The sequence below is a fragment of the Triturus cristatus genome, chromosome 2_1 (genome assembly GCF_964204655.1).
Source record: "Triturus cristatus chromosome 2_1, aTriCri1.1, whole genome shotgun sequence".
NCBI classification, from domain to species: domain Eukaryota; kingdom Metazoa; phylum Chordata; class Amphibia; order Caudata; family Salamandridae; genus Triturus; species Triturus cristatus.
Genome location: NC_140581.1, coordinates 1,165,551,453 through 1,165,576,203, shown reverse-complemented (window position 1 = coordinate 1,165,576,203; position 24,751 = coordinate 1,165,551,453). Strand labels below are relative to the sequence as shown.

Genomic DNA, 24,751 nt, shown 5'->3' with positions numbered 1-24,751 from the left:
CCTTACAGGGATGTAGGTACCCTATATCCCACACCATTACAACACATATACTCTCATAGGTCACCCCTATGGCAGGCCCTGGTAATCCTACAGGGCTGGGTGCTGAGGTATGTGTGAGGGGGGACCCCTACGTGAGTAGGGCCTCTCTGCAACCTTCGTAAAATCGTTACTGGGTTGTTTGTAGTGTAGCCATACCATATACTCTTAACCGCATTATAAGTGAATCGCGTCATCGCAATAACTTGAGAATGGCTACACAGAACCATATCGTGTTTGGTGTCAAACATGAAGGAATCATACCCCCAGTCCAGCCATGGGCATGAGGATACGATTCCCCCTTGCTAGAAGGGCGATATGGGAAAAGCGATAGAATTTAGACACCAATTTAAAAGTGCACATGTACCACAAAATGGCTACTGTCCGCCACCTACACGACTCTGGCTGGCTGTTGCTGGGGAAAACCCCAGCCTCGCCATCTGGAAAATAGGGCTCCTGTGGCAGGGAGGTGCCAGCACCTCCCCAGACAGGATATGTGGATTGGAACAGGGTGGGTGCACCAAATGTCCTTTCAGAGTTGCACGTAGGCAGCTGCAGAGCCCCAATTCTGCATACACCGCCTGGAACCGGTTCAGGGGCATCCTGCCCCTCGCCCAGGCGGGAAACACACAAAGGGGAGTGGGTGTAGCCACCCTTTCCCGCCTCTACTCTGATTGGTAGGCTCTGGTTGGGACCATCCCCTAATCTTGGGGATATATGTGAATAACGTGGCCCCAGAGCCTCAGATTAATCCAGAACTTTACAGAACTGACCTTCGACGAGCTGCTGCCCAGCTGACTGAAGAAATCTCCCTTGGGATAAAGGAGTTATCCCCCTGCTTGGCAGGCACCTGAAAGACTGCAAGATACCCGGTTGGAACTTTGCTGCTCTCACGAACTTCGACGTCTTCCAGCAACCTTGAGGTGGGTCTCTAGAGCATCCCAGAGTCCTGTGAGCGTGCCCAGCAAGTCTGAGCACCGTGGACCACGTGGGTGCCGAGATCCCTGCATACCCCGAGACACCGGCCACCTCTTGCATAGCACATGACCCCGACCAGTGGGGAAGTTGTGCTTTGGCCCATTTCTGAGCCAACCTTCAAGCACCATCCGTGCTAAATCTCAGCTCCCTAGCCCGCTCCGGTGGCCCGTGGGAGCCCTTTTACGCACTCCATTTTGCTGCCTTCCGCGGTCCCTTGTCTCTCGACTTGTGGGCCCTGGCGGAGGACAATCTTCACATCCAAGAGTTCCCCTGGTTGCTCCAGGCCTGCTCTGCGCTCCCTCCAAAGGAGAGCCCCCTCAGACCTCGTGGGTCTGCACCAGCAGCTGCTTTGTTCATCTTGCGTGGGTTGCGGTTGCCAAGGCTTAGTGGATCCAATCGGGACACTAACACCGCAGCGCCCCTCATCCGACGTGGGACAGTTGCCCTTCAGAAGCTGGCCTTCCTTGAAGCCTCCCGGAGCCCGTGACTGCAGAGCCAAGCTGCATCTTCCTCACCTGAAGCACCCGACATCGAAGGGCTCCTTGCTTTGAGCCCCCTGGTCACTGTGCCGTGACCCAGACTCTGTCCCCTCTGCTTTCAGGTTCTTCTCTACATTTTCTACATCTTAGATCTTCACGACTTCATCGACGCTTTCAGCTAGCAGCAGTTTGGACTACTTTTCCATTGAAAATCAGCCCGCGACCCGACACCAGAATCGACCTATGCACCCGGCTTTCCTGGGGCAGGTAACAGTGGTACTTCGGTACTCCCGTGGTGGTGGGCTCTCCAAAGCCTTAAGTCTCAAGCCTTAACTTTGTACTACTGCTAGAAGTGTCTTTAATCTTTAAATATTCAACCGCGACATTCTCCATAGGCTAACATTGCGATCCCGATAGCAGCTCTTTGCACTGCACGCGTCTCCCGTGCGTCCCCTTCCTCATAACTGTGGGTGGATTCTGAAGGAGCAAGCGATCCTGAATGCCCTAGGCATTGCCTGTAGAATTGTCGTGGTTCTTATACCACTATTTTAGTATATGGTTTGGTCCCCCCCCTGGGGCCCATTGATTTCTGTGCTATTTATTGTGTTTATAAATGCTTGTTTGAAGTGTAACTTTGCCACTAGTCACATAAAGTGTCTGTGGGATTCTGCCTAGAATAAATACATATATTTTATATATATACCTGTGTGGACTACTCTTTCATTTGGTTATTCAAGAGGTTATTATGGTAAAACAATAAGCTTAACACTCCTTCAAGACTTAGCCTGAGGGCTGCTCTCCACAGCTACCACTAGGATAGCTTTCTTTAAAGGTTGTCTTAAACCTATCATCAATAAGAGTCGAATTGGACTGGTGCAAGGTGTTCCTATAACTAGGAACAGCATATGCCAGGCCAACTTCTCACACATACACAACGCACAGGGGTGTATGCCTGTACGACTCGTACCCCTGTACGACTCGCACCCCGGGAACAACTTTTCCCGGGATACGAGTCGTACAAAGTTCGCTTCGTAGCGGGTAATGGCAATCCCTGTGTACAGGACGTTTTCCATACAAATCGTAAATCGGAAAGCCGGTCCGGATCGTACTAGTACGGTCGGACTGCATTTTTACAATTTGTACGGAAAAGTGTCCGGGTCCGTCTCGTACAACTGTTCCCAATCGGTACGGATCGGGCTGATCCATACAAATCGGATCGGGAAAAGTTGTATTTTTCCCGTACGAATCGTACTTCACGGGTTTGACGGGACTTGTACGATTTGTATGGAAAAATTTACCGATACGAGTCGTACGGGAAAAAAAACATACAGGATCGGAATCGGCCCCTAGATGTAGCGCTGCTGAATAGTTGGCCTACGAGCGCCTGCACCCCTGCCTTCCCTGTTCAGTGAACGTACAAACTGAGCGAAGGTACGCTCTTCGCCCACGGCCTGCCCTGGAGGTGGGGAGGGGCACACGGCTGCATTGGTGGTGCGGTAGACATTTCACCACTGGGACCGTCTGGATAAATACTGAGGATATGAAGCCTCGCACCCCTGACAGGGCCCACAGGGAGTGTGCAACTACGGACCAGGAGAGGCTGAATAATTGCGGCCTAAGGACTTTGCGCCACTAGGAGTGTTTGGTGTACGCCGGAGACCTGTGCTTCACTGGGTGTGTGGACTGTGCGGAGAGGTGCCCTCAAGACCTCCCCAAGGGATTATCCTGAAATAGAGACGGACGGGGGGACCGCCGAGACGCTATGGGTCGCACAAGAAACAAGCAAGCGGACGCCACCGCCGATGGCACACCGCAGCTTACATTTGGCAGTGATCCCTCTAACGCTTCTGACAATGACGTGATACCTCCTACTGGTATAGACCCCCATGATGCTAAGCTGGACTTGATCCTGAAAGAAATCCGTGACTCACGTACAGCGCTGGAGACACACATAGACACGATGTCCACCAGTCTCAACCTACTACGGGCGGACCATAAAAAGCTGGCCGATAAGGTCAAATCGAATAAACTGGCACTGGACGACCTTATACCACAGCAAACTATACACTCCACTCAACTCGAACAATTCCAGCGATAATTGAAAGGACTGCAGGACAGGGTGGATGACGCGGAAGGGAGGTCCCGCCGCAATAACGTTCGCATACTTGGCATACTGGAACGCAGTGAAGGATCCAACCCAACACAGTTTGTGGAGGACTGGCTGAGAGACCATGTGGCTACAGAGGGACTAACGTCTATGTACAGTGTGGAGAGAGCACACCGGGTGCCTTCCAGGCCTCCACGACCGGGCGCACCGCCTCGCCCGCTAATAGCACGCATTCTACACTACAAGGACTGCAACACTGTCTTGCGGCCTGCCAGGGAGAATGCTCCTGTGCGCTTCGAGAACAGGACAATTTCACTTTACCCGGACTTTACCCTGGCAGTCCAGAAACCTAGAGTTACATTCGTGGGGGTGAAGAAGAGCCTGTGCCACCGCAACTTGAAATACGCACTACTTTTCCCGGCTAGACTGAAGGTTGTCTATGGTCAGAAGTCGTACTTTTTTGAGAACCCTGAGGAAGTGGCGGACTGGCTTGAAATAACTTTTACACCGGAGACTTCTCAGACTTCCCTGCCTTCGGAACAACTGCGCCGAGCCTCCCCGATACGAACAACTGGACTGCCCCGATCGGGACATGGCACTTCCATGATTACTATGGACTCTGGCCCCACCTCGGAACAGATCATGACTAGCCAGAAAGATGCACTCCTCACAGCGGCGGCTCTGGCGGCGCATGATGCCCAGGCTGCAGCGTCACTGGAACACTCATCTGATGCCGACACGGGGCGCTCTGAATCGGACACTAGCATAACGCTATTTTCTTTGATTACTGCCCAGGCTGCCAGAGACATCTGATGATATGATCCGGGATGCCCGGGAGTGGTAATGTATACGAAGGATGTGTACTGTGTATATTGCTACTAATGTCTGCTTAGTGGGTTCGGGCTACATATGCTTTACAGGGAGGTATGTCGCTGTAACCAAGATATACTTGAATGCACGTTTTGTTTTTACGAACTGCCGCAGTTCAGGCCTTCACCCCCCAGGCGACTGTGATGACACATTACTTGTTTGCAGTCCATGTTGGACTTTTTTTTCTGTTTGGTTCCTTGTTGTTTTATGGGGGAACCTAGTATTGGGGAGTTTCTGTGTAGTGGCGTGCTCGGCTTTTCAACACTTTTTATATACAGGATTTTGGTTTCCACAGGATACACTGCAATTACACTTCTGACACCGCGATGGCATCACATAATACATACACCTATTGCACATGGAACGTGAGGGGGTTAGGTTCCATTCATGAAAAGGCACCGGGTTCTGGCACAACTTACTAGAAGGAAGGTCGCTATAGTTTACTTACAAGAAACTCATCTTAATGCTGGTGAAGCAGCCAAATTGCAGAGAAAATGGAAGGGGCAACTGTTCGCTACAACATACTCATCTTTCTCCAGGGAAGCGGCGGTATGGATGCGGAGCACTGTCCCTTTCAAGCTCTTAGAGCAAAAAATACACGTCAACAGTAGAAATCTCGGGGTGTGGCTTGATGACAAGCTCTCCTTTACTCCCCACACTAAGAGAGTGGCTGGTGTCTGTTTCGGCCCTTTGCAGTGCCTTCGGCCGATTTTTAAATTTTTCGATGCGGCTAACAGACAAATAATAGTCCAGGCCATGGTCCTCACCAGACTGGACTATGCCAGCTCACTCCTGCTGGGAGTGAACCAGGCAGAGCTAGCTCGCCTCCAGCGTGTCCAAAATGCGGCAGCCAGGATGTTGGTTGGCCTCCCTAAATTTTGCTCAGCGCGACGCACTATCCAAGATCTCCACTGGCTGCCAGTAGGGCAAAGGATCAAGTTTAAGGCTCTCTGCCTGACTTTTAAAATCCTTAAATTGGCCTCTCCTCCTATCCTTGCCCAGACTATCTCTTACTATATCCCTTTCAGAGCTCTCCGGTCATCAGGGCAAAATCTTGCCATTGTCCCACGCTACAAAAGAACAAGAATAGGCGGACGCTCTTTTGCAGTGTTGGCGGCCTCTCTCTGGAACACTCTGCCTACCTCACTCCGTTCTATTCCCGATCTGCTCCTGTTTAGGAAGGCATTGAAAACCTTCCTATTCTCCACAGTCTAACTCTCTGCTGATCTGGTCTTCTCAATGTATGTTGTGTTTGTCACCATCTCTTTACCGCCGGGACGCCTCTTGGCTGCGGCATCTGTGCGCTTTATAAAAATTATATAACATAACATAACATAACATAACATAACAGTAGATATGTTCTACTTCATGGCTTATTGAATGGTACACATGTGGTCATGGACTGTATATATGCACCGGACATTGATCAGGATACATTTCTGGCTACACTGGGTGCAGCCTTGACGGACTGGGCTGCATATACCTGGGTGATAGGGGGCGATTTCAACGCTGTGTTAGATATTGACTTAGACAGGTCTCATCCCCCGCTACATGCTACTGAAAGCAAAAAACAAGCGGAGGCGCTTAGGGGCTGGACAGAAGGCTGAGAACCACATGATGCATGGCGAGCAAGACGCACAGGGCATAGAGAATACTCCTTTTATTCGCCACCACACGGACTACACACTCGGATAGATAGATTCTTATGTACCGGCGCCCTACTGGGGTCCATTACCTCAGTGCTCCATATGGGGAAAACTCTGTCAGATCATAACCCTGTGGAATTAACTATGCTGTGGGGTAAGGTTCCAACTCCGATACCGACTTGGAAACTACAACCTGAGATGCTGGAAGATCAGGTCTTCCGCACTACTCTCTCAGAAGCGATAGTTAATTATTTCTCGGAGAATACGGGGTCTGCTTAACTTCCGTCAAGTAGAATGGGATGCCTTCAAAACGGTCATCAGGGGGGTGGCAATTAACACTAAGACAGGAGTGCGACTCGTCCTTATAGAGCGACTTACAGAGACAGAGGGCAGGTTGGCCGCGCTGGAGGGGGAAGCTGCAGGGACAAACGACCAATTGACACAATTGCGAGAGGCTAACATTCAATACGTTGAGCTACTTGAAGAGCTACGCACTGTGGATTACAGGTTATACACACAAAAACAACACACACAAGCTGACAGGTCAGGGCCAGTGCTGGCACGGTTGGTCCGGAACGCCCCCTTGCCCACACCTATATTGGAAATCCGGAACAACATGGATGTGGTGGTAAACACGCAATTAAACATTAATACCGCGTTTAAAGATTATTATGAACATCTTTACGGCCCATTGCCCGGTCCTGCTAACACTGACTTTGAATCGTTCTTTGATGGTTTATGCATCCCCCAACTTACACAACCTCAGTGCGATGAATTACTACGACCAATAACAAGGGCGGAAATACGGCAGCCGATTAAGACATTACCACGTAATAAGACCCCAGGGAATTATGGCATCCCGGCCTAATTCTACGCAATATATGCCGACTTGCTAACTCCTCATTTGCAATGTCTTTATCACGAATCACTGGAGGGAGCCGGGCTCCCTGCTACTACATTGCAGGCGTTAGTGGTTTCGCTATTAAAGCCCGGGAGGGATGCTTTGAATATTTCAAGTTATAGACTATTATCACTCCTCAACACGGGCTATAAAATCCTGAGTAAGATATTGGCCACGCGCCTTAACCAGTTTATTCCTGCGCTGATACATCCCGATCAGTGTGGGTTTGTACCTGGTAGGAGCACAGCACTCAACATTAGGCGGCTACACCAAGTTATGTTGGGCACACACGGTACGGAAACTACAGAAGACTGCATATCCCTTGACCTGAGACAGGCATTTGACTCCCTACGATGGCACTATATGTTCTATGCCCTCACACGCTTTGGCATACCTGAGGAATGCATAGCATGGGTGCGCTTACTGTATACGAACCCCACGGTGCGAGCACACACGGGTCGGCACGTCGCAGGACAATATATGGTGGCTCGGGGGACAAGACAGGGCTGCCCCTTGTCACCGTTGTTGTTCATCCTGGCATTGGAGCCACTCCTACACAGACTCCGCGCTTTCGCAGGCTGTTAGGGTATAACTCGTGGTCGTACGTTCCACACTGTCTCTGCGTATGCGGATGATCTCATTCTTTAAATCAAGGATATGGGTGCTGACCCTCATCCCATGCCCTCCATATTCGAGTCGTTCCAGGGTCTCTCTGGCCTGGCAATCATTGCAGCTAAGTTGTACGCGTATTTCTTAGACGGCGATGAGAGGAGCGGATTCCTTTGGTTCGGTCCCTGGGTCTTCCACATAGCACCAGACACCTTTAAATATCTCGGTATACAAATTTACCGCAATAACTTGGACCTTCTAGATGGCAACCTGGGGCGTGCGATTACCGCTCTCAAATCCCAAATTCAGCTCTGGGTCTCACTGCCCCTGTCGGTGGCAGGCAGAGTGGCCATCACAAAAATGGTAATATTGCCGCGGCTCCTTTACTTCTTCACCAACCTACCGCTACTTGTTCCCACGAGGACCTTTAAAGTGTTGAACTCTCTGGTTACAGATCTAATATGGGGCACAGGGCGTAGACGTATTAGCCTGCCAAAGTTGCAACTTCACGTGAAACACGGAGGGATGGGGGTGCCGGATCTGTGTGCATATTGTTATGCCAGCCAGTTGCAGTGGCTGGCATACTGGCTTGCTGGATGCAATCTGCATGAGCTGGATATGTCATCACGAGATAGGAAAAGGGGGTCATCCATAGGCTTTTACTACCCAACGCCCCCGGTCGACGTCGGTACCCCACTTATTGAAATTAGCCGTTACTTATTGGCAGAGTGCAGTGAGATATACTGGTCGGAAAGCACCGTACGCCCCCACTATTCCGCTGCTGGGTATTCCCGCACGCTCTGGAATTACCTCTAACTGTGCCCTGCGGACGTGGACGGAGTCGGGCATCACTACACTTGGAGACTTCTTTCCGGGGGGGTATGCTAATGTCTCTTGAAACGTTTGTACGTGTCCGTGGTGCCCCGGATACACTGTTCCTATTACACACACATATTGCCAGATATATACGCACCACATGGTCGCCTGAAGATGCTGAACCACCTACGAACACACTGCTTACCATGCAGTACCTGATGGGTAACGGAGCCAGACTGACAAAATGGCTAGCTCACGGGATTCGAGTCGAGAGGGCGATCTCATTACAGCCGCTGCACGACAAGTGGGAAAGGGACGTGGGCCGTGCATTTACGGTCAAAGAGTGGGACACTATATTGGAGTTCCCCATGAAGGTCTCCCGTAATCCCAAATTCAATTGATGCTGTTACACAGGCAGAGTGTTATGTTTACAGGGGCAAATGCTGACTGCCCACGCTGTCACGCACCCAATGCGGGATTGGTACACATGGTATGGGCTTGCCCTAGACTAGGACACTACTGGGCAACGGTGTGCAAAACACTGACGGCAGTGTTCCCGGTGCGCCGGAATGACACTTTGGAATACTGCATACTGGGCCTGGGACCCTTTGAAAAGAAAGGCAACCCTGTCTCACGTTTTGCTAACCTTACGCTCCTCCTAGCCAAAAGAGCCATAACCACACGATGGAAGGCCACTAGAGCCCCGTCCTTACAGGAATGGCACACCAAAATGTTGAAATGGGGCAGGGCAGAGGGGGCTGAATTACAAAGGGAGGAATATAGAGGTTTAAGGAAAACATCGATTACGCTGAGCTGGCATGCAATGCTGGAAGAATACGCTGCAATAGATATTTTGTCCTATTAGGATATGTTGGGGATGTCACAGGGGGGGCTGGTCTGCGGATATGGGACACTTGGGCTCCTCATGTTGCCTGTGCGCTATGCTGGGTATGTTAACAGGACTGTATAATTCAATCTTGACGGACTTTGAAACCAAATTGCACAAACATGTGGATATGGATGACATGCCAATGCCATTGTTGGGTAATGTGGGCCGGGCACGCGGGGAGGGGGGGGGAGGTGGGGTGATTTTTTTTTGTTAAGATATTTTTACCTATATTACATCCAGATAGATTTAACAACTTGCCATCCGTTTCGCCACTTTTTTGGTGTACACGGAAATACTGAGAATGACCTGCTTTGATATACTATTAGTGACTTTATAATGATACCGGCTCATTGTATGTTGCCATTCGAGGACGATTATGGATGTCTGACATTGTTAAAGTATATTATCCTATACTGGTTGTTACCATGTCATATTATGCTATGTGTTATATGTCTTTATATGCTGCTTTACGATGACTGGCTCACTTCTCTGTAAAATTAATAAAAACAAATAAAAAAATAAAAAAGAAAAATGGGAAAATAGAAGTGCAGGTACTCTGTGCCAGAGTACCTGCTTGTTTCTGAGAAGTGCCGGTAATCTCCAATTAAAAGTATTACATTTCGCTTTAAAAAAAACGGCACACACCATAGCGGAAGCCTTCATACGTTTCTATATGGAACTATATGAGGTTAGGCCACTAGCAGAGGAACTGCAGATAACAGAGACCTTAGTAGTATTGATACCCTCACCTTGCAGCGAGAAGATCGGGAAGCCCTAGAGGTAGGAATCACCCTAACCGAGGCACAAGATGCTATAAATAGACAAAAATAAGGGGAATTTACAGGGTTTCAGGGGCTGGGAAACAATCGGGATCACAACACTAGGGTATATAATCAAAGGAGGGGACTTAATCACCTTTGCAGATCTCCAAGCTGGATATCAACTATCGCGCACGCAACACTACAAATATTTACAATTACAACATGCTTGCAGGGCACAAAACCCTGATTTAACAGATATCCCTGACTACGCACCACTAGAAGGAAGACTACCCCAGAAGGAGATACCCTCAAAGGCAGTCTCCTGGACATACAAAACCCTACTGAATAACATCCCCGACTGACTGTTATCCCTCATGGTAAATGGGAGGAAACTACGGGTCCGTTAGAGGACATTGATTGGAAGGGTGCATTGAGGCACCCAAGGGAGGTCGCGATTAAGCTCCGCTTACGATTAATACAATTTAAAGTCCTACACAGGGTGTACTATGACAGGGCGGGGGAGGGCAGAAATGCCTAACTGCCTGCGTTGTAAAACTGATCGAGGCACATACATACACACCCTATGGGAATGCCAGCAGGTACAAAGATATTGGTCACGAATAGTAAAGGAATTGAATGACATACTAGAAATACAGATCTCTATGGACCTCAAATATATTATCCTGGGTATCCCCACAGATGTCAATGTACCCAGATATAAACTTTTTTTGTGTAACCTGGGACTCGTTGCAAAAAGAGACATAGCCAAGCGCTGGGGAGAAGACCTACCCACTATGGCGGAATGGCGTGCCAATATGGATTTGTACATGGGGGCCGAGAAAACAACATACACAGCCAGAGGATGTACCAAAAAGTTCAAGAAATGTTGGTCTCATGGCTACGATATTATAACCTGGAGATGGTGGGGGTTGAGATGGATGATGTGCACCCCGACATGTGGAATTCATAAGGGTTGGTGGACTACTTCATTTCCTAACAATGTACAACTAGGGTGGGCCATACCTAGCCTAGAGAGAGGGAGGAGGGAGAAGTACTTGAAGGAGAATTTTCATAATGTGATCTCTGTACCCTTAACAAGTGATTGTAATAATGTTAAATCTGATGTGTATAAGACTCACCTGCTGAAGTTGTGGCTGCTGTCTAAAAGTAAAGACAGTTTAAAAAAAAATATATATACACATTTTGTGAGAAATGAGATGAATGGATTGAATCAAATGGCACAAGGTGACAAAGCAAATGGTATGGGTGGGAATGCTGAAATGTTGAAAAGGACAGCAGCTTGTCATTTATGTGGGTGGATCAAGCAGGGTAAAAGTAAATATAGACAGAATTCAGGACAATATACAACAGACGGTGCAGAGAAATAATGTAATGCCTAATATTCAGAATATGGGACAGAACATACAGAGTCAAAAATTGTTTTGAATGCCAGTACCTTCAGCTCTGGTATTGCTGCAAAACATGAGTAACAAAATGACATATAATTCAGGTTGTCAACAGAATGCCATGGTAATCACTGATGAAATGGAGAGGGCCAGTTCGCAATGATGTTGCCTTAGAAGGAGGAGGATTGCTTACTTGTGGCAGTCCTGAACGTAGATGAAAGTGGCCCACATATTGAAGGAAAAGTCATTGGCCATCCTGTTTTATTTTTGATTGATGCAGGACCTACCCATTCTACAGTTCATGCTGTGAATGTTCTGAACATGCCTCTCTCAGGAAGAAAAGTCCAGGTTGTATGGATCAATATTAACCAAATTGTCATACAAGTTTCAGCAGATGCACCAGTTAAAATAGGACAAATACAGAATAAACATCAGTTTATTCTATGTGAGTCAAGTCCAGAGAACTTGCCTTGAAGGGATCTTATTTGCAAGATGCACTGTGATATTTATTGCACACCGGATGGTGATGCAATAGAAACATAAGATGAGGATTCACTTTTTATACTTAGTGCAGAGGACTCTAGAGTTGAGACTTACCCAGTTTTAACAAAAGAAGAACTCCCTCCTGATTTAAGACACACTGTCAGAGACGAGGTATCAAATTTTCCAGGAAAGAAAATTGGAATAATTAAAACAGCAGAACCAGTGAAAATAATGGTAAAGCCAGATGTAATATTCCCCAGAACTAGACAGTACAGATTATGTTATTAGGCTGAGGAGGGAATGAAACCAGTGATCGAGAAAATGATTGAGAGGGAATCCTTCAAGAGGTTCTTGGAAGTCCATGCAATTATCCAGTAATGGGAATTAAGAAACTAAGTGGTAAATGAAGACTAGATCAAGACCTCCAAAATATTATTTAAATTGGGGTTCCTTCCTGTCCTGTGGAACTGAATTGAGAAGTAATACTGTTCCGAATTCCAGCAGAGGCAGATTGGTACATAGTCATTGACTTGTGACAAGCGTTCTTTACATTACCATTGCTTGAGGATTCATAATTCTTCTTTGCATTTCAATTTTTGAATAAAGTTTGTGTGTGGTGTAGAATCCCACAAAGGTATACATAGAGCCCTTAGATTTTTTTCCCCAAATTCTTAAGAAGGATTTAGAAAGTTTGACATTGCCATATAATTCAGTTGTAGTCCAGTATATAGATGAACTTTTGTTAGTATCCAAAAGGAAAGAAGATTGCAAACTTGATAGCATTACATTGTTGAATCGTTTGGTGGGAAATGGGCATAAAATCTCCCTAACAAAAATGCAGCATTGTGAGAAGGAAGTTATCTATCCTAGACACCATATTGAACAGAGTGTGTGAAACGTCTCAAAAGAACACGTTTCTGCAGTTTTAAAGTTGAATCCACCGACCACCCAGATGGAGGTTCGGATGTTTCTGGGAATTGTTTGTTATTGTCGCCAGTGGATTCGAAATTTCTCCCAGATTGCAAAGCTTTTAGTAAGGCTGACACGTACTGATATCCAAGATACAGTACCATTTGTTGACAAGTGCTTTGAATCATTTGAGAAACTGAAAGAGAGTTTTTGTCATGTGCCTGCACTTGGAATGCTGGACTACAATATGATTTTCTATTTGTTTTATCATGACACAATGGATGTGTATTTTGAATACTTGCTCAGAAACACGGAGGGCTTATGCATCCAGTTGCTTATCTTTCAGGAGTGTTGGATCCAGTTGTTGTAAGTCTTTCAGGATGTCTAAAATCAGTTACAGCAGTTTGTTTGGCAATAGAGCAAAGTGATAGAATTGTGGTGGCCATACAGTAATTGTCTATGTTCCACACTGTTTAAATCATTTTAACAAATACAAAAACCTCAGTGCATTACAAACAGCAAGTTGGCACAAAATGAGCAGGTAATACTTGGAGCAGAGAACATTTCAATTAATTACAAACAACAGGTTGGCACAAAATAAAAAGGTACAACTTGGAGCAGAGAACATTTCAATTTGAAGGTGTAATGTTTTGAACCCAGCAAATCTGCTTCCGATTTCAGACAAATAGGAAGGCAGGGAAATATTGTTGATGAATTGGAGCACGATTGCATTGAGAGGACCAAGTTATGCACAAAACCAACAATTGAATATTAAAGAAGACCCATTGGAAGATTCAGATTTGACACTATTTGTTGATGGTTCCTGCTTAGGGGATCCATGTGGTGGATCGAGAGCTGCATATGCAGTGTGTTCTTTTTCAGACACATTCGAGGCATCCTCCTCACCAAATATAATCAGCAAAAGTAGCAGAATTAATTGCTCTAACAAGAACTTGTTGCATGTCAGAAAATGTGAATGTGACAATCTATACAGATAGCCAGATTGATTTTAGTGTTGTGCATGACTATGGTCAACTCTGGTCATAAAGAAGGTTAATGACATCTTCAGGTGCTCCAAAAAAGAATAGCGTGCACATATTGGATTTGTTGGATGCAATTCAGAAACCAAAAGAAGTGGCAGTTTTAAAGTGTCAAGCCCATAAGGCTGGCAAGGATTTGGTTACATTAGGAAACAAGTATACTGGCCAAATGGAAAGGCATTGTGCTTTGCAGGAAGAGACCATAATTCAGGAAAATTAAGATGAAAAAATTGGAAATGGAGATGTTACGCAGAGTTCAAATAATGTAAACTTATTTTATGGATCTAAAGTGACAGTTCCAGGTGAGTAAGGGTTCAGATGAAGAGTTTGAAACAAAAGAATCCCAGTTACCAAATGTTTAGAGTAAAGGGCTGTTGCAATGTAAAAGAGTAAAGCATGGGTGACAGCAAGAAGAAATAGACTCTGATCAATCAAAATGATGAGCTTGACAAGTTGAAAATCAGAGTTACAAAAAAAACCCTTTGGAAGAAGAAAACTTGCTGTGGAAAGAGGAGCTAAAAAGAAAGTCTGAACAATATACAAGATCAAGTGAGAGCTGAAGTTCTGAGAGAAATGAAGAACTGAAGACTGTCATTGAAGAAGTAAGAGCTAAAGAAATTCTCAGGAAGAGAACTTGTAAGCGCTAGAACAAAAATCGAAAAACAGTCAGCCTGAGACTAATGAGAGTGAAACATCACCTGGTAAAAGGTCAGCCAGAAGGGGAGTTCCTAATTGGTAGTATGCTTCTCTACAGTGGGTATATGCAGGTACAATATCAAAGGATGGCACAGATGAAGATGATTACTTCCCATTAAACAGGTGACTTGATTACTATGAGAATGACCAAGATCTGGAGTCTGCTACAGAGGGAAAAGCATCTTGAGGGTAAATTAGAGACCTTGAAATATTGGATTTTGACAAAAATCAAGAAAAGACGGAGAAATGCTGTTTAAAGCTTGACAATACTAAAAGAGATTACATCCAGTGAAAATCTTCCGAGCCAATTTAGTGGAACTGATTTTGATTTGACATTTTTCTCATTAACTAGAAACTAAAAAAAAAAAGAAAAATAACTTTTTGGGGGGAGAAAATGAACTAGATATTTTTGCTGTTACTTTTTCCTGCCAATGCTATAACAGAATAAGATAAAGAAGAACTTGATTTGAGCTACAAGAATTTTGTTTTTTGCTTTTGGTTTGGTCTGACGATGGGTGACAGCACTTTTAGGAATGACATTACTCACTTTAATATTAATTGGCCTGTTTGTGTGATTCCTGACTCCAATGGGAAATGTTTCAGAACATATAGTTAGTGATACTGCAATTAGAAATAACCATAAGGAAATTGGACAAGAAATACCAGTACATGACAAGCATTTAGTAAGTTGTTTTAAAGATAATGTGTATTCAAGAATGATCAGCAAAAATGTTGAGAATTTGATGGTTAGTGACGGTTTTGTGTGCACTTTTCTTCCTAAGTCAGCTGGTGAAGGAGCAACATATGAGCAACTGGAGCTTGCTTACTCACTTTACTGCAATGTGACTATTGTTATCTTTAATCATGAGGAGTTCCGTTCTCCACACCCGACTGATTTTAATGCGACAATGGAAAAGTTAGGTTTTCAAGTTTCCAGATTGAGAAAGGAGAGGTGAAATGTGTGTGATAAGATGTAGTCATATGGAAGGAGGTAAGTCAGAATTTGTTGGTGAAAGCAAATGTGATCAAATCTATGAAGTTAGTGAGGAGTTTCTAACTTGGAGAGAACCTGTAACAATGGGAATGTATTATGTGTGTGGGAAGACTGCTTATTTTAATTTGCCAAAGAATTGGGTGGGTTCATGTTATTTAGCCTACTTATTCCTAGAATGTATTGTGTGGAGGAGTATGACAAGGAACATAGTTTGAGGTGAATGAAGAGATGGCTTGGGCAAGTGGTCATATTGAAGACTAATATTCCTCTTAATGGAATAGCTGTGAATCATGTAAAGATTAGATGTTTGTCTAGAATTGTGGATAGACTTTGTAAGAAAGTGCCCTCTTTTTGCATGGTTGGCCCCGCTTTTTGCCAAACTGCTGATGAACTTTGACTGAGTGTGTCCTGGGTTCCTGCCAAACAGGTACCCAGGGCCTATGTTCTTTCCCTAAAAACTGCATTAAGACAAAACCCAATTGCGCTCTTTGGCCACATATCAGTCCCTTGTAAATGGTACCATAGGTACCCAGGGCACTGTGGCCAGGGAAGGCATCTAAGGGCTGCAAAACTTGTTGTGCCACCCTTAGAGGCCCTGTACCTTTACACACACACACACACACACACACACACACACACACACTGTCATTGCAGGCTGCGTGTTTTGATGCAGAACAAAGTGAAGAGTCAACATGGCACACATCCCTGTGTGCCATGCCTACAACCTACTGCCCTGGAATAGGTCAGCCATCTCTCTAGCTGGGTGCACTATACCAGTGGTGAGCGTACAGGTGCGTGAGCCCTGTACCCCTACAGTGTCCAAACCAATTCTTAGACATTGAAAGTGCAGTACTGCCATTAAGAGTATATGAAGCTGGGAGTTTTTCATTACAAACTCCACAGCACTATAATGGCTGAACTGAAAATTGGGAAGTTTGGTATCAAACATCTCAGCACATTAAACCCACACTGATGCCAGTGTGGGATTTAATGAAAAATGCTCTCAGAGCGCATCTTAGAGGTGCCCCCTGAAAAACAACATATATCTAGTGTCCTGGCTGAGTGGCTGCTCGCCACCAGCTGCCACCACCAGACATGTTTCTGGACACCTGGGTCCAGAACCTGCCACTCTCGGGGTCCTGAAACAGTGCACATCCTGGGACGAGCCAAGCCTCCTCCCCCATGAGGGGCAGGGTCCACGAAGGGGAAGCTTCAAAGGGTTGCCGCCTTTGTGAGCTACCCCAGCCATTTGCTGCTTCCAGCAACTGGTCCCCACTGGTTCTGACCCCCACTTAGGGTGGGAGAATCAGTGGGAGAACCAAGTGAGGAAGGGAGGTGTGCCCACTTTTGCCGCCCCACCCCTCAGTTGGGGGAAGTGAGGTGAAGCACAACTCTCAGTCCCTGCCATCTTGCAGGTGGGGGGACCCAGCCAACCAGAGAGAGGCGTATGCCCCCCTCCCACTGGAGGATGGCATAATAGGGGGTGTACCCACCCCGTGAAGGGACCCATTGGTCCCGACCTTTTCTTGCCTGTAACGCCCCTCAATCTAATATTTAGGGGCAACCCTGAACATTGTCTCCTCAGACAAGAACCGACCAGAGGAAGAGAAAAAGAAGGACCGAAGAAGCCATGCTGAACTAAGAAGAGGAGGACGCCCACTGACTTGGCCCCAACCCTACCCGCCTGTCCGCACCTCGAACCTGCTCCAGCGAAATCCCGTTGGGTCCTGCTGCCAGCAGCCCTCAAGAACCCGAAAGACCTGCCCGCCCTTCCAAACCCAAGACTTTGTCTCTAGTGAGCACCAGATTTGCTCACCAACAGACTCTGGCTCCGGTCAAATACGCAAGTCTGCACCACTCTGCACCCAACACCCACGGCCTAAATTCGAATGTCCCAACACCATGAGGAGGTCTCACCGGCGAGCCTGACCTGAGATCTGGTGATCTCTGACATGCCTTGAATCTCCAATCGACGCCTGCAGCCCCTATTCTAGAGGATCCCCCCCCGACCGGAGCTGGTAAGAATACCTGACGCCTAAAGACACCCCTGCACCCAACATCCCACGGCCTTGGATGGCCCATCCGAACGTGTTATCCAAATGAGAGGAACTGGGAGCTTTTAAACAGGTCCTGCACACGTACTCGCAACCGAGGACTAGATATAACTGAAGGGTATGTAGTTCCTAAGTGTAAGTGAGATAGCCGTCATCCTACCCCGGTTCTGATTCCTGTGGTAGGATGACAGTTAGTTGCCACACTGCCTTTTGTCGTGAGTAACGACTCGCTGTTCTTAAACACTCCCATCAGCACTGACCTGCACTATTTGGGGGTCTTTCAATATCAGGTAAATCGGACCTGGTATTCACTCACAAGGCTGGTAACTATTGAATTCCTTGTACTCTGAGCACCAGCATTGCAGTAGTGTAAGACTCATGATAATTTCTTTTTAACCACTGATCCTGATGAATTGCCACTAGACCCGTTAGGGGCTACCTTAGGCAAGAAACATGTCGACCTTACACACCACGCACGCCCTTTAGGATCATTGTACCCGGCTAGGGCGTCTTTCTTTTTAGAAAGGTTAGTGAGCCCTAGGAATAACATTTAAGCAATAGGGTCTACCTAAACCTTTTTTAATACCACACTGCACTCACTACACTACTTATTCCACACACCCACACGCACCAAACGGCTTCAACAAAAAGATCTCCTCCAAAGAGCCCCTTCGTGGGTGCCCGACGGGTATTGCAGTGCAGTCTCGACGCGGAGCAAGCCCATATGATGAAGCATGACATCCCTCGGGTCTGTGAGGGCCCTTTTTCACTGACCTGAAGCCTCTCACTTACACTTAGGAACTGCATACCCTTCAGTTATATCTAACCCATCCGACAAGGTCCCAGCATACCCAGGCATCCCAACTTACCTCTCCAACCGGTGGTCACCTCCAGAAGATCTTCGTCCCCCGAGCCTGCAGTCTTTGTTGCAACCGGAGAATCCCCATTGAAAAAAACAGGGCACCTGATGCCATAACAGCACCCTGCACCCTGCACCCAGCCACCGCTGCGCCGCTGTGGGTGCACTTTGAGTGCTAACTCGGATCCCCCTTTACCCTGAGCCTAACGCCAGGAGCTTTGCTCCCGCAACCTTGTGGTCTGCTCATGAGCAGCCACCAACCAAAGGCCCCCCTATCCCCCATTGGATAATATTGGGCCTCATCACTCTGCAGGGTGCTTTGAGAGTGCCTCCTTGACCCTGGGGGAACCCTGGTTCTAGCCCCAGAAAACCAACTCCCAAACCCAAGTACTTACCTTGAAACTAATAGCCTTATTTCGTCCCATAGGACTGCATTGACTGCTTTCTTGTGAAAATTGTTGTGTGGAGTTGGTTTTGTATGAGAACTTAAAACACTGCAAATATCTAAAAACTGCTTTACTTACATCCTCTCCAGGAAATGTCCCAGTGAGATATCTAGGCATATCACACTGAATAGAAAGGGTAATCCATAAAGTAATCTTAGAAATAACCAAAAGTAATCTAACAGTAATTTCCAATGTATTCAATAGAATTTACCAACCTGCAACAAAGTAATTTTCATTCAGCTTCCTTGTATTGTTCAACCTGCCTTGAAAAGTACCATTCACACTTACCTGGGCCTGGCTTGCTTGGTTTTAGAAAACAAACATATCTAAATAATATTTTATACAAACAAATTGGTCTTTGAATGTGTGACATTATTTCTTGCCTGACTGTGTGCAACAAATGCTAAACACTACCCTCTGATAAAGCCTTACTGCTCACCCACACTACCACATATAGAAAATAAGGTGCTATCTACTTTTACCTCTGCCTACCTTTGGGGTTTCACTGGACTCTGTGCACACGATACTTCATTTTGGTATAGTATATACAGAGCCAGCTTCCTACAGACTTGCCATGGATACATCAGGGTGTTTTAATCTGGTGACTGTAGCAATGTTGGCAATTAGAGAAATGGCAAGGCAGAACCATCTTGCCTTTGATATTATTTTGGTGAAAGAGGGTGCAGTATATAAGGTAATTGGGGCAAAGAAGTGTTCTACCTGTGTCCCTGATTATAGTGGGGTGGTTGACTCATACATTACTAACATAACTAATCTGACACATGAATTAGATCATAGAGTTAGTTGCCTGGGAAACGAGGGTCCTGGATAAAGAAGATACCGAGGGCCCAATTCTGATTATGGCACGCCTATGAACCGCTGTAGCCGCGGTGGCCGTGCCGACACTGCCGCACCGGCAGTCTGATCACCTTATTATAACTTGGGAAGTCAGACTGACATTGCACCGCCACAACCGCCAGGGATCAGAGGGGTGTATGCAGGGGGGGCCAATGTTGTGCCCCCCCGTGCATGTACCCCAGTACCTGCACGGCATGGACTGCATCAGTCCATGTCATGCAGGTACTGCCTTTGATGTTCTCATTGCAGTGCCTATTTCATATTTCATAGGCACCGCTGTGGAGCCACCAAAGAACCGCCCTCCATTGACTGTAAAAGTCATAATCTATCAGGCGGTGTGCACACGGGTTTGGCAGTGTGGCAGCGGGGCAGCAGCGTGGAGGTCCAGCTCTCACACCGCCAAACTCATAATTGGCCCCAGAGTGTTTTTTGGAGAATAGGTGAGTAGCTAAGTAGTATTGGTGATGGGGTTCTACAAGCTGTTCTAACACCAATAATAATAATGTTGATTTGTGCCATTACTTTCTTGTTCTTATTAAAACTAATGAAGTTTACAGTGAAAGATATCATAATAAAAAAGAAAAGAAACAAGGCAATATAAAATCTCGACAAAGGAGGAGAAGAGGACTATTTTGAGGTGGGTAATTATCTGGATCGAACGTTCCAACAGATGAGACGAATGGAGGAGTATGCTCGGATAACTAAAAAGCTGAACACTTCAAAGATTAATACTTAATTACTAAAAATCGTAAAAGTGCTTTTAGTTACAATTGAAATAATCATAGGGGGGAACTGCTGTAGCATTTTTGTAATATGCCAAATGTGCAAATATTCTGTGAAAATTATTTTTGAAAAATGCATAGAGTTGTACCCAATGAACTAATGATGTTGCATCTGAAACGTATTGCCTAGGTCATTTAGAAGTATAAATAAAGCTATGAATAATTATTCCACATTTTCATGTAATATGCCATTATTTTAAAATGGATGCAATTTCTAGTTTCCTATTCAACTTCTGCTCATCACCCCCCCCCCCCCCACCTAGTCAGTGTACCTCTGCAAAGCCGTCTTTCCCCTTGTTTGCCAGAGCATCAAATTAACGACTTAAATGTAATAGCGATATATAACATTTGTTAGAAAAGGTGTATTGTGAATGATGCGTCCATCGTTTACCTAAAGTGTCATTTTCAAGGACTTCCGCTGGAGTGTTAGGGTAGTCGTGCTAATTCGATGAGCCTTTAGTTAAAAAATGTTTTATTTGTATTACACATTTTAGGAGTGCACTTGCAAGCGGAGGATTTCTATCACCTTAAGAAATGGGTTAGTGCTAAATAATTGCATAGTTTTTAATTATAACATCGTTATTTCTGATTTGCCAAATGTGACCCTAACCAGGATTATACCATGCTGAATTTTCAGAATCTATTAATAACTTGTTTCATTTGTCCTATGAAACATTTAGGATTCTGTTCTTCATGGGATTCTTTTACTATTTTCTTTGCTGGTGACTTGCCCTGAACCCCTTTTGCTTCAGTACACTTTCTGAGTTTGACACTTAACATGTATGCTTAAGATTCTGCCTAACTAGAGTTTTTGATTTTGCATTTATCTGTGCTTCTGTAAAAAATACACTTTTTACACTATTTGTGATCTAGAGATCAGTCCATTATGTTTCTAATATTTTATTCAGTTTAACTCTGCTAAATTGTGTTTTTCCTGATGAGGAGTGTAGTCTCTAACCACTAGATCAACTGGAGACAGTAGAGAGAAATTATTTTGGTAAATATTGGGTGGTCAAATATTAGGGTTCAGGTGGTTATTGGGGTTTGGCTCCCACACGTATTCCAAAGTTTAAATGTAGAACAGAGAACTGAAATAAAAACTGAGACTTCAATGAGTTGAGAGTCTAAACTACATTTCTCTCTATCAGGTTAACGTAATCCATAGTGAGAGACAGTGAGAAACTTAGGGGCATATTTACAACAAGGTGATAAAAAATTATCGCCGCTTTAGCGGCCGTTTTCGGCCGAAAAGCGGCGATAATTTTATCGCTATATTTGCAAGGTCACGCTAACGCGTGAAACCTTGCTTTAGCGTGGGGATTTCTAACGCCAAGCTTTGCATCTCTAATGAGATGCAAAGTGGGCGTTCCTGACCTGACATGATAGGAGAAATGTGGCTAAGCGACATTTCTCCTATCATCAAGCCCCACGCTATGAAGCATAGCATCAGGAAAAGTAGCGATAACACCTGTTATCGCTACTTTCCTAACACCTGCTTCAGGACTGACTTAGCCATGATATCCTATGGAAGGTGGATATCATGGCTAAATTTGTGAGTCCCTATCAACTAGCTAACGTGAGATTATCGCTAGGTTTCCAGCGATAATCTCACGTTAGCCAGTTAGCGCTAGGATTTTTATCGCCGATGAGATAAGCGTTGCTAATAGCACGCTATCTCAGCGATAAAAATCGGCGCTAGCCAGCGATAATTATCCTAGCGCTAAGTGCGCTTAGCGATAATTATCGCCGGTTGTTGTTGATATGCCCCATTGAAAGCTCTACTAGACTTCAGGCTCCACCATCCTCCACCCAAGCACCTTCCACAAGTAGGAAGTACACAGTCAAAATGTTCCTAAGTCCCCGGAAAGCAAGATGCACAGAGTATTTAGCATACTATAGTATGCTAAATACTCTGTGCCATAAAATTCACATTATAAAAAACCTGTCACGTTGTTGTTTTCAAGTTTTTCAACATTCTTTAGTTTACTGCCACGTCTGCCAAAGAAAGAAGTAAGCAAAAATAGTAACCTGTCCTGTTAATACGATGGCAAGATGGCCACTTAGGGACCCTCCCAGACGTTGGCAATGAGCAAATGGACTCTACACACCTATGCTCCTATGTTACACGGTAAAGAGCGACTCAGGTTTGTATTTTTTTCCTCAATATCACGTATTCAAGTTCATTAAAAAATGAAAATAAATAACTGCACATAAAACAAGTCAGGTAAACTTCCAGCCGCGGCCTCTGCAGGTAAGAAGCGGTGAGGCCAGGTGAGGGGGGATTTCGAGAGACAACCACGAGGGAAAATTAAATAATTCATTTTCCCTCGTGGTCGTCTCTCGAAATCCCCCCTCACCTGTCAGTGGCCGCGTTTGTCTCTTTGTACTAAAACATTTTCTACGACACACATTTTCCAGGCTCGCTAAGGAAGCTAACTCTATGAATTGGACGTGCAGAGGGCAACAGGGGCTCTTACCCTGCTGTCAGTCTTTTGGGCGGACATGTCTGCGGTGCCCTAACAAGTAATATGGGTCTCCAGAGAGTCGCACGCGTGTTATATATTAATAGAGGACTTGACCTCAGTGGCACCGAGCGTTTTTAGTTATTTTACAAAAGTGCTCTTACCCGGGGATGTAGCTGGGGTCAAACGAAGGGAAGATAGCCTCTCTAATGTGTGGCAGAACGACGGGCATCTTCCCAAACTCCACTTGTTGAGTTTTCTTTGGTGAATGTTCCGCTTTCAGCCTTCGAGAGTGGCATGTGTTTCAGGGTGATGGTGGCTGCAGGGTGTTGTCCCGCGAGGTAGCAACCGGAGGCTCCTAGTATTTGTTTTCACAACCATCCAGATCAGGTGCTCTCAGTAGAACACGGGCAAGAGAAATCGGCCAAAAAAAAGAAATACAAAAATTAACAGAAATATTAATCCAAAGAGGAAGTTTTAAAATTTTAGGAATACAATTTCTAATTTTAAGTCCATAATCACAGGTAATTTCTTTCCACTCGAGATTAAACTATTTACAATGTTATATTAAGTCAAGGAAAAAGTAAATGGAATGTTCGGGGGAAACAACGCTGTTCAGTAAGCGCTTCTACTGTGATTGGCTACAGCCACATTCTGGATTGTGTTCGTCATTGTTTGGTCACTTTAGAAAAAGTGTTTGGTGGGTTATGGACGTCGGTAAAAAGGGTTTATGATCTAAATTAGCTTGAAAGAAGCAAGCACTCACATTACAACAGACGCCCGTGTTTACAGTTGCTATAGCGACACTAGAAACGAAGAAATTCATATGTAAAGACCACCATCTGGTGGTCATTTGTCAATACTGCACTGCAGACGTCGATAAGAAATAGCTTGCATTATTTTCCACGGGTTTATCTTAAACAAGTATATGGAATTTCTTTTATTTTTTTTTCTCCTGTGCTCCTATACTTCAATATATTGACTTTAATGACGCAACGATTAGTGCAGACGAGCGCAGAGGCGCATGTGTTTCTAAAACTATCAATACTGACAAACACTACTAATCTTTCGCCTTGTCCAACTCTCTCCCGAAAACTTGGCGTTGGAAAAAACGTATCTGTCCTAAGTTTTAGAGAGATGGTTTTCTTTAGCATGTACACTTCGCCTGCACGCTACATATGTGCACTTGCGGTGGTTTCCCTCTGTACTGAGTCAGCTAAAACCTTAATGTTTTCAAAATTGTCATGCCAGGAATTACCACAACAAAGCCGGGGTCAGCAATAAGGTAGACTGAGCACTATTATACCATTCATAACCACAAATGTTGCCACCATAATGTAGGCATCAGCATTCAGCATTATAGGAGTTGTGAGTGCCAAGGGAGAGAAAGTGGAATATTGTCTGGGGTGGGTATTAGACCTCACCAAGTAATAGTGCATGATGTATAATAGATGTGGATGGCTGATTTACTTCAGAGGTAAGTGGAATTTAGAATCTTCACGTGTCATGGTAGAATGTCAAAAGTTGTGATGAAGTATTTTTGGAGGACCATGGAATTTTGTTTTTCCATAGAGTTTGTGTTGGAAAATGTGGCTGCATTTTATACATCTTGTTGGCCTATGTAAAATTCATGAAGTAAACTTTAAGACATCAATTTGGCTCCAGTTGTT

At 45.3% G+C, this 24,751-nt stretch overlaps 1 protein-coding gene across 1 annotated transcript in view; it reads right to left on the bottom strand.

The window, feature by feature from the left end:
* The window catches only part of LOC146866521 (CIMIP2 protein GA14893-like), a 79,793-nt gene extending 56,081 nt beyond the window's left edge, over window positions 1–23,712 (bottom strand). The window contains exon 1 of the mRNA XM_085640865.1: window positions 23,246–23,712. Coding sequence (XP_085496991.1) covers window positions 23,246–23,313 — 68 coding nt within the window. The 5' untranslated portion in view covers window positions 23,314–23,712. The remainder of the gene's footprint in view (window positions 1–23,245) is intronic.
* Window positions 23,713–24,751: the final 1,039 nt, after the last annotated feature.